Raw genomic sequence first — 11,163 nt, forward strand, 5'->3', positions numbered from 1 at the left:
GCCCGGCCCCCACCTAAATTCCGAGAACCAATCTTAGCGTGTGTTTTCTCCCTAGAGAACAATTTGGGTTCGACTGTTTAAACAGTCTTTATATCTTGATCCTTAATCTGCCCCACCGGAATGGAAATGAGCTCCGGGAGGCCGTGACCGTTTCTGTCTTATCATTTCCTAGAGCAGAGCCTGGCATGCTGTGCTTAGTTGCACCATCAACTGTTCGGGGAGTGAATGAATGCGTGCATGAGTCCAGGAGAGAAAGTCCCTGGACAGGGACATGCAATTCCATCTGGGAAGGCTTACTGTAGACAAAGATGTTGAAAGAGAGCGGGGGAAGTCGCAGGACTTAGCCCTCAAGTGAGTACCTGTTCTAGGCAAAGAGACTGGTTTGCCAAAAACCTGGAGGCAAAAAATCGAGGCGCAGGAAAAAGGGACGCTGGAGCTTGGAGGAGGAGAGTGGCTTTAAGAGAATATTGGGGGGGGGGGGGTTGGTCAGGTCACGCCAGGCTTTCTACACCTGGATAAGGGGCTTTGTCTTTTCCCGAGTCCTGAGGGCAACAGGAAGCCCTTGAGGAATTTTAAACCAGGCGGGACTGGATCACAAAGCTGGGACTGTAATCCACGCTTTGAAGTAATGCAGCCAGGTAGCCGCCCTGGATGCCTGGAAGCGGCAGTGCAGATAAAAGTGAAACGGGGGGGGGGGGGCAGGGACAGGAGGAGGTAGCGCCCCGGGATGAGCCCCAGTTGCCAGCTGGGCTGCTGGGGGGTGGATGGGTGGAGCCCTGCACTGGGTGGGAAGGGGCTGGGTTAGCTGAGATGAGATCAGTTGAGTTTTTGATGGCTTTGGGGGCACCGACGTGCCACGGAGGAGGAAATGCTGTCCATTCATCTGCTAGGAGGGGCAAATCAGCTAATCAGCAGTGGGCTGCCAAGGGCTTTGAGAAAGCCTGGGAGGCCCTGCACCCCTGACGCCCCCGCAGTAAGCATGCACGGAGGCAGGACTTTTCAGGGCAAGCCAGGCCGAGGACCTCTGGATCACAAAGTGGGGTCTGGAATGTGGGCACAGCCAGGGAAATGTTACAGAGCACGGCGGGGCAGAGGGGACGCACTGTGGGACAGGCCTCAGGTCCCTGGGTGCACTCGGCAGCACTGCCCACCCTGTCACATGCATCATTGCAGAAGGTACTGCCGGCCACAAGGATGACAATGGCTTCTGCCTCCTGAGTTCCGGGTTCATGCCAGACCCATGGCCTGTGATTCTAGCCCTCACACAAGCACCACGAAGCTAGTCTCTGGTCCAGTTGTGGAGGTGAAGGCCCGACGCCTGAGGAGGGAACACTTCTGCCAAGTTGTGGTGTTGGCAAAGACTGCGGAATGTGCCAGGAATATATATGGACTTCCAGAAGGGACAAATCTGTGCTGGACCAAGTGCAGCTGCAATGCCCCTTGGACGCGAGTGGCGAGCCCTTGTCTCACCTACTTTGCTCACCTCATCAGGAGGGGCCAGTCCCTGGGGAAGGACATCATGTTTGATAAGGCAGAGGGTCAGTGAAAAGGGGAAGACCCTCAACAAGCTGACGGGACCGTGGCTGCAGTGGGCTCAAGCACAGCCAGGGTTGTCAGGATGACGCAGCACCGGGGCGTGTTTCATTCTGTTGGACGTGGCGTCGCCTGGATGGCCCCCAACCACCACCACAAAGGTGTGTGAGAGGAGCTGAACTCGAGTCTGGATCACGCGAGTCCATGCTGCTCAGGGTTGGTTAGCTCTGACGCACACGTGCAGAAATCCTAGGGACCTCCGAGGACAAAGGGGTGCAGGGGAATAAAGAGTTAACTGGTAGGGAGGCTCTCCAGGGGAGGGGTGGCCAAGGGTTTGGGGACTGAAATGGAAAGATGAGGGAAGGAAATAAATTCCCAGGACGACCAAGCCTGTTCAGAGAGTGCCTGGGGGTTTGGGTTTGCTGTCAAGCCAATGGCAAAACGGGCAGGGAGGAGGGTGTGTGGCAGGGCTGACGGCGGGTCGGGTCCAGAGGAGTCTTCGTGCCCACCTCTGGAGCAGGACTTTCTCTGTAGGCACTGGAGCCCGGAGGAGTTTCAGAGCCGAGGAACTACACGGGCAGTGTGAGGAGGGAGAAAAGACTGGCAACGAAAGATCCATGGAAAAGGACTGCACCCCGCCCTCCGACTGTGCCGATTGGGGCCAGAACCAGGGTGGTAGCCTAGAGATGGAAGGGGAGGGGCTGTGGAGGGGACCCTGGCTCCTGGCGACGTCAGAGGCTTTCAATGGCTGTTTTTCGGAAGGAGGTCACCAGGCCTTTTTTCCAAGGGACCTGTGGCTGCACTCAAACCTCCAACCTTGCAGTTTGCAGCTGAACACATGAACCATTTGCAGCGCCCAGGAACTAATACATCAAGATGCTTGGTTAAATGTTACAGATGTTCTACACAGGTACTGCACACAGGGAAGGAGCCTGGTGGTGCAACAGTTAAGTGCTCAGTTACTAACCAAAGGTTAATGGTCTAAACCCACCAGCTGCTCCATAGGAGATAGATGCAGTAATCTGCTTCTGTAAAGATTCAACCAAAACCAGACCAGACTCACTGCTGTCGAGTCAGTCCCAACTCATAGGCATTATCTCTACAAAAGTAGATTGCTCAATCTTCCTTCCAAGGAGTGGTTGGTGGTTTGAACTGCCAGCCTTCTAGCAGTCAAAGGCCTTAGGCACTACAGCCTTGGAGACCCTGTGGGGCAGTTCCACTCTGTCCTCTAGGGGCGCTGTGGGTCAGAATGGACTCCAGGCAGTGGGTGTGGTTTGGGCTTTGCTTCTGTGAAGATTGACAGCCTGGGAGGCCCTGTGGGGCAGGCAGTTCCACTCTGGCCTTCGAGGTTGCTATGCATTGGCCTCTATACCAGGGCAGTGGATTTTTTTTGGGGGGGGGGGCACAGTGTCTATGGGACCTCTGTGTACTATATTCACAACTTTTCTATAAATCTGAAACTATTCTAAAATAAAAAGTTTCAAAAAAAAAAAATAAATAAGCAACAGGCCTGGTATTCTTTAGGCTGTTAAATCAGACACACAGTGGCAGACGCTATCTTGAGCAGCGAGGATGGCTTTCCGTTCCCCTAGTAAATCGTGGGTTCCCTTGGAGATTTCAGGACGGGCAGAGGGACTGACACCCACAACTTTGCCGCCTGCAAGAGCACGTTCCCTCCGGGGCCTCTTTATTGAATGAGTCACGCTGACGGTGAATCACGGTGAATCACCTCCAACAATGTGCTGCTCACTGACTTTACCCCCACCTTGAGGGCACATCAAAATGGCAATAATAACACGCCACCTCTAAGCTAATCCTTTTGACAGCACGCTAAAAGAAGAGGCGCGCCTCCTGTCAAAAAGAACGTTAGGACACGCGAGCGGTGCACATGAAACCGTTGAAAAACCAAACCTGTTGCCATGCAGTTGATCCCAACTCACAGTGACCCTAACAGGACAGAGTAGCTGACTCATGGCCACTGCCAAGCACAATGGAATGAAACGCCGCCGGTCCCGTGCCATGCCACGGGTGTCATCCCATGAGCACACCCGTGTGACCCACAGGCTTCTCCGGTTGTCAGAGATAGGCTGAAACCTGCCCAGCCTCCGCTGACAGATGGTGGCGGCTGCATGAGAGGCACCAGCTGGGACTTGAACTCGGGTTTCCCGGGCTACGCCTCAATTCTAGCCCTGAACCATCACCTGCCTAGGTCAAGTCCATGACCTCTGTGAACTCCAATCTCCTCATCTAACTGGGAATGACAGTACCGACTGCCAAGCAGTGCTGGGACAATTGGCTGTGACATCTCCACGGTGCCTGGCACAAAGCAGACGTCACATGTCGGGGGTAGCATCACTTCACCGGCCCCTTGGTCCCTGGCTGCACAGCCTTCTCCCCCGTTTTCAGTCAGCACTGTCTTCTCGCCACACCCTCAACCCCTCACCCCCTGCTTCTTCCACTGCACCTGCCCCCAAGCCCAGGGCCCATGGTCAGCTGCAGGCAGAAGTCTTTGCCGCAGAGACAACCCGCTGGGAGCAGGCGGAGCCCGGCTCGCACATCCCGTTCTCTGCTCACTTGCTGCACGCCCCACCCTGGGTGGCATCTCACTTCCTGCAGGCCCCACCCCGGGTGGCATGTGATGCTGTGCCCACAAAAAAAGCCAGCACCTGCCAGCTGCAACAGATCTCTTGGCACCAAATAACTTGCAGGCCAGGGGCTGTTCTGGGCTGTGGGCTCCAGGGGCCAGGCTTTCGGCTCTTCGCTCTGACTTTCCTCCATCGCCCTGTTCCGAAGGTTGGGCCTCCTAATGTCCACCCTAACTCAAGATGTCCTGGCTCAAGCGATGAGGGACCCCATGGCTGATCCTCTCACCAGCACCCCACTCCCACCAGGCACTGCTTGGCCTGGACCATGGCTTGGCCAGGGTCTCCTGCAGGAGCCAACCAGAGTCAGCTTTGGGCCTGGAGGACAATTGGAGGGAAGGGCTCAGAGAGATCTTGGACGGCCTTCAAATCCCCAAGGAACATGTCACCCTGATGGGCCCTGTGTCTGGGTTCCCTGAGAGAAGGTCCTGCGCTGCAGGGAGACCATGCTACTCCCTTAGTACACAGGACAAAGGAGCAGACAGCTGTGTCTCACCCTACAGACCCACTGGGCAAAGGCCCAGGCTTCTGCCTGTATTGTTGTCATTATCATTATTAATGTTGTTGTGGATTGAATTCATCCCTCCGAAATGTGTGCTGAATGCCTGACCTCTGTACATGTGGGTTCTGTCTGGAAACAGGGTTCTCTGTGTTACGTTCACGAGGGTCAGACCAGTGCAAGGTTTGATCAGCCAGTGGCAAGCCCTTCTGTACATGGCTGGTGTCCTTTTGGTGTGCCACCCCTGAAGACACCAGGGACCCTGAAGGATACAGCTTCTGTGCTGGTGACATCAGCTTAGCACCCCCAGCAAGTCAGCTGGACTCAACCAGAGAGAGGCTGGACCGATTTTATTTCTATAAAGAACTCCCACGGTTTCAACTAGCACTGCTGTAAAGGTTAGCTCTGTAGCTTCGCTGGGCAGGGGGTGCGTGGTAACTCCAGGCTGTTGCCTGACTCCTTGGCCACCTCTTCATTCATCATTGGTGGCCTCCTCATCTTTCTCCCGTTGCTCAGTTTCGACCACATCTTTCAGATTTTGGCGAGCAAACTCCTCAAAAACCAAATTTTCATCCTGAAAACTAAATGCAAACAAAGGACATTTTGATCACGACCCAGTCTTCGCAGGTTAAGATGAGACTTAGAGCGCAACTCAAGATATCTGGTCTTCCTTTTGCTACCAAGGACCAGTTTAGATTTCCTAGGTGATAGGACAGGGGCTGCACTGTGTTCTCCGTAACTTTTCACTTAAGAGTCTCTTAAACGGACAAAGTGTGTGTGAGCTGCTGTAAGGAAAGTGAATTTGCTCTGCAAACGTTCACCCAGATCACAATAAACAATTTTTTAAACAGAGAATCTCTTAAACAATGATACAAAGACAGCGAAGGCACACACAGAGCGAGCACACTGACCAAGGACGGTAACGTGCAGAAGGGGACACTAGGACGCAGAGGGCGGCCAGCGTCTGGGGTAGAGGCGGGTCTGACGGTGCGGACTGAGAACGGACTCCAGAGTCCGGACCAGAGGAGGGAAGTCACAGGACACGGGGAGACTCGAGGACAGTGCCGAGTGGCTCACCTTTCCTTTGCTGTAAGCACAGAAGAAAAGAGAATACAATTTATTAGCATAAACTCTGTATCCTCGCTAAATCTGGAATACTGCTTCCCTGTTTGGGTGACTTTATAATTGAAATTAGGCCTATCCCACTGCCATCAAATCAATTCCAACTCACAGTGACCCTGTCGGTCAGAGTAGAACTGCCCCTTAGGATTTCTAAGGCTCTAAATCTTTATGGAGGGAGCTCTGGTGGTGTAGTGCATAAGGCACTTGACTGCTAACCAGAAGGCTGGCGGTTCAAACCCACCAGCCCCTCCTCGGAAGAAAGGTTGGACAATCTACTTCTGTAGTGATACTGCCTCGGAAACCCAAGGAGGGGTCTCTATGAGTCAGATCTGACTCCACGGCAGTGAGTTTGGCTCGATTTTGGAATCTTTATGGAAGCAGACTGCCTTATTTTTCTCCCATGCAGTGGCAGGTGGGTTTGAACCACTGACCTTCTGGCTAGCAGCTGAATGCTTGAACCAGTGCACTACTAGAGCACCTTAGGATAAGGCCTGATACATGGAATTCTTGATGCTGTTGTTATCTGCCACCCAGTCAGCCCCCCACCGGTGGCGACCTCATATACGACGGAGTGAAACATTGCCCAGTCCTGCACCGTCCATATGAGTGGTTTCGGGTCACACGGTTGTGACCCACAGGGTTTCTTTTCACGGGCTGATTCTCCGAAGCAGATCACCAGGCCCTTCCTCCTGTCTGTCTTAGTCTGGAAGGTCTGCTGAAAGCTGGTCAGCGTCCCAGCAACACACAAGCTTCTACTGATGGACAACTCACAGCGGTTGAGTCAGCTCCCACTCACAGCGACCCCTCCTTGGGTTTCCGAGGCGGTATCACTAAGGAAGTAAATTGCCCAACCTCCCTTCCTGATGGACAGCGGGTGGCTAATTTCTGCTACTTGGCCTTTTCTTCCTGCATTTCTAAAATTTGATTGTTTAGATGTTTATTTTTATATCCCTGAATAACATGCTTGTATTATTACATCTTGATCTTGGGGAGGGAATCCTCAGTACTTTTCTTCTCCCTGCATTTGTAGCCACTGCTTTCTTGAAGAAGTGCTCTCACCTCCACCTCCTCAAAAGAAGCAAGCCACATCTCACCTCTAGGGTCCCCCTCCCGGTCACTGCCCTGACATCCTGTTTCTCTTCAAAGAGTTTCTCCCTAAGTGTTCTCCTGGCCCATCCAGACCCCAGGCACCACGTGCTGCTAAGACACCCCCTCCTAGACCAAGCACATAGCTTCCAGTGCAGACTTCAGGACTGAAGAGTGGTGAGCTTTCACTAGCATCCAAGTGGTTGAGGCTCACACCAAAGTGTGAGGACCACCCTCTAACCTTTTGGTTGCCAATTTCTGCTACACTGATCTGTTAGGGTGGGTTATGTTTTTATGCATGTTTTGTATCCCCAAAACTGTTGTGTGCTGTCAGTCAATTTGGACTCACAGTAACCCCAATGGAAGGGTATAACTGCCCCATAGTGTTTCGAGGCTGTAATCTTTACAGGAGTAGATCCAGGTCTTTCCCCTTGGAGCAGCTTGGTGAGTCTGAACCACCAACCTTTGGGGTAACAGCCAAGCACTTAACCACTGCGCCACTCCTCATTCTCCAGAGAAATTGCTGTTATTTTGTTTTGATTTGTTTTTAGCTCTCTGGCCCACTTATAAATTACTGGATGCAACTGTCAGCGAACACAGAAGTGCTAAGTGAAGAAAAAGAATTACCAAAAACCAGTTGTCGTCACATCAACCCTGATGCATGGAGACCTCACATGTGTCAGTGTCGACTGTCAATGTACTGCGGCAACCATTTTTTAATTATCTTCGGCAAAATTTTACTTGCAGGTGATATGACTCTCTTCCAGTTGGTTGGCTGGGTAGTGATTACAAATCACTGTCCTGGGTCTGTTTCCTCTGCGCGTGCCTTCACTGTCTTCCAAGTTTCTTGGTACAGATGAATGAAGGCTTCCAGTATTGCATTTGTTTGTTGAAACATCTCAACAGTATTCCGTCAATTCCTGGAGCCCTATTTTTTGCCAGTGCCCACAGTGTGGCTTGGACGTCTTCCTTCAGTACTGTCAGTCCTCGATTGCATGCTATCTCCTGAAATGGCCAAATATCAACCAATTCTTCTTGACTCTGTGTATTCCTTCCATCTTCTTCTGATGCCTCCTGCATTGTTCAATATTTTGAACATAGAATCCTTCAATATTGCAACTCGAGGCAATTCAATTTTTCCTTCAGTTCTTTCACCTTGAGAAATGCTGAGTGTGTTTCTCCCTTTTGGTTTCTAACTCCAGGTCTTTGCACATTTCATCATAATACTTTACTTTGTCTTTCGAGATGCCCTTTGAAATCTTCTGGTCAGCTCTTTCACCCCATCATTTCTTCCATTTGCTTTAGCTACTCTACCTTCAGGAGTGAGTTTCAAAGTCTCTTCTGACATCCATTTTGGTCTCTTTGTTTTCCCTTATCTTCTTAGTGACCTTTTACTTTATATATGATGTCCTGATGTTATCCCACAACTTGTGTGGTCCTCAGTCTTAGTGTTCAATGCATCAAATCCATTAATCAGATGACCTCTAAATTCAGGTGGGCTATAATGGTACTTTGGCTCTCATGCACTTGTTTTAATTGTTTTCAGCTTCAACTTGAACTTGTATATGAGCAATTGACAGTCTGTTCCCTAGTCGGCCCCTGGCCTTATTGTGACTGACGATACTGACGACTTTCTCTGTCATCTCTCTCCATTGATCGGACTCCCGTATATCCCGTCCAGCAATGTCCACGTGTATAGTCGCCCTTTACGTTTGCAATGAAGATATTTGCAATGAAAGGTATTTGCAATGAGTAAGTCCTTGGTCTTGCAGAATTCCATCTTGTGATCTCCGGTGTTCCTGTCACCAAGGCCGTATTTTCCATATCTTCCTTGTTTCCAACTTTCACATTCCAGTCACCAGTAACTATCAACAAGGCATTGATTTCAGTATCGATCGTAGTAAAATGCAAGCCACCACCATAGGACAAAGAGACAGGCGAGGGGCCAAGAGTGCTGCCAACTTCTGCAACAGCTGCTCCAGGCGGGGACAGTCAGAACCTTGCAGCCCTTCCACGGCACCTGTTACGTCCTTATCCCGGGAGGGCCCTTGACTCCACTTCTGCTTTCTCTGCTTAGATTCACCCACCTTCCTGCGTCAGCCAGGAACACAATGGGGTGCCACCCGTGACCCACCAAGAGGGGCAGTTCTCCTCTATCTTGAAGGGTCACTAGGCGTCAGAGTCAACTCCATGACAGTGAGCTGTGTTCCCATCACAATCGCCACTGTCAAAAATATTTGTTGTCTTCTGAACACCTCCCCTGCCGGTGTGCAGGACCTCTCGTTTCTGAGGAAAGAAATGCCTCCGGCTCTCACGTTTATTTCCCAACTAAACTGAACCACACCCACTGCCCTGGAGTACATTCTGACCCACAGCGCCCCTAGAGGACAGAGTGGAACTGCCCACAGGGTCTCCAAGGCTGTCGATCTTCACGGAAGCCAACTACCACATCTTTCTCCCACGGAGCAGCTGGTGGGTTCAAACGGCCGTTGAGTGCTTTAACCACTAAGCAACCAGGGCTTTTTCTCTTCCACCTAAGCTATCTTTAGGAGCTCTGGTGACAGTGCCTAAAGCACTTGCCTGCTAATCAGAAGGCTGGCGGTTCAAACCCACCAGCCACTCCTCGGAAGGAAGGTTGGGCAATCCTACTTCCATAGTGATACCGCCTCGGAAACCCAAGGAGGGGTCGCTGTGAGTCGGGGCCGACTCGACGGCAGTGCATTGCACTGTGCTGTAAGCTCTTTTTAAATCTCTATCCAGGTCTGTTGACAGCACAGCCTCTGCTTTAAATCATTCTCGACAAAACCTAACTGGAGTGGCCGCTGTCCCAGCGTGAGGGGCTCCCCCCGCCACCCACTCACTGTAGGGGCAGCAGCTGCCCAGTTCAGGAGGGACCACGCTCGCTTTTCTAGAGCTGGCCCAGTGACCTTGCAGACGGAAGGGAATCCTGCCCATCTGCCCAAGCCCCGCTCCAAGAGGTGTTCCGGAAAGATCAAGACAGAGTAAATACTAAACCTGAAAGAAGTAAAGGCCTAGAGAAAGCCGAACAATGGGATGACTGACCTGGGTCCCCAGGCTGGGGGTGCATGAGGCGGAACGGCACCTCCGTGGCCACTTCACTGTGAAAAGGAAGGAAGGCAGACCGGTGAGCGTGGCACGGGTGCACGCACACATGCACACACGTGCACGCACACACACACGCGCGTGTACACGCACCCACAACGACAAGGCACGCCGTGAAGGGCTGTGGCTGCAGAGATGCACAGTAGATCCTCGGGGGAGCCAAACACGAACTCAGGGATTAAAACACAAGCAAACCAACCAACCCCGGCAGCCAGGAAGTGGTCAAGGAGGAATTTGGAACGCGTTCCCTGGAATGTGGTCCAGAAACTGCATGTAAGCCCGGCCACGGCGGCGAGGATTTCTTATCGTGGTCGTTAGCTACACCGGAGTCGGCCCCCGACTCCCGGCGACCCCATGCACAGAGCGAATGCTGGCCGGCCCTGCCCCAGCCCCACAGCAGCTGCCGCTCTAACCGCTGTCACCCATAGGTCTTCCCTGGCTGCTTTTGGGAAGCAGATCACCAGGCCTTTCTTCCTCATCTATCTTAGTCTGGGAGCCCTGCTGAGGCCTGGTCAGTATCCCGGCAACATGCAAGCCCCCTCTGGCAGACAGGGTGTGGCTGGGCACAAGGAGTACTGGCCGGGAATCGAACCCCGGTCTCCCACACAGGAGGCAAGAATGCTACCACCGAGCCACCTTCCCTCACTCCTGCTGCGGTGGTTCAGTCTGTGTGTCAACTTGGCTGGGCCTGGGTGAGTGTCTGGGCAGCTGGATGTAGCATTCCCCATGATGAGACTGGCCATCAACTCCATGGTGGAATCTACTGTGAGCAGCTGTGTAGCTGCCGTAGGGAGGCGGTCTGCTTCCTGTATATAAGGAGAAGCCTTGGGAATGGTCTCTAGTGGATGGCACACTTGGACCCTGCATGTAGCCATGTGGTTGCTCAGCAGCCTGCCACGCTGTGCCGACCTTGGGAGTTTCAATGGACTTGAATTAATGGCCTGCTGTGTGGTTTGGTAACATCGGGACTGTGCCTTTTTAGTTGTCAACCTTGGGCTTGGCAGCCTCAGCAGCCAGCAGCTGTCTGAGTGAAGAAACACCTCTAGCTGCAGTGGGCCAGGACCAGGAGGCAGAGCTGGACCCCAAGGTTGAGGGGCTTTCACCCAGCCCCTAGAGCCTGGCACTTTGAACTTGGACTTAAAGCCTCCAAACTGTAAG

General features: G+C 52.5%; 1 protein-coding gene across 1 annotated transcript in view; it reads right to left on the reverse strand.

Moving 5' to 3' along the window:
- Positions 1-5,146: 5,146 nt before the first annotated feature.
- Positions 5,147-11,163, reverse strand: part of SAG (S-antigen visual arrestin) — a 39,729-nt gene continuing 33,712 nt past the window's right edge. Inside the window, exons 12-14 of the mRNA XM_042781322.1 lie at positions 9,946-10,001; positions 5,752-5,761; positions 5,147-5,255 (exon numbers count right to left, since the gene is read on the reverse strand). Coding sequence (XP_042637256.1) covers positions 5,147-5,255; positions 5,752-5,761; positions 9,946-10,001 — 175 coding nt within the window. The remainder of the gene's footprint in view (positions 5,256-5,751; positions 5,762-9,945; positions 10,002-11,163) is intronic.

The sequence above is a fragment of the Orycteropus afer genome, unplaced genomic scaffold (genome assembly GCF_000298275.1).
Source record: "Orycteropus afer afer isolate SDZICR_OR568_19922 unplaced genomic scaffold, OryAfe1.0 scaffold00006, whole genome shotgun sequence".
Lineage (NCBI taxonomy): Eukaryota > Metazoa > Chordata > Mammalia > Tubulidentata > Orycteropodidae > Orycteropus > Orycteropus afer.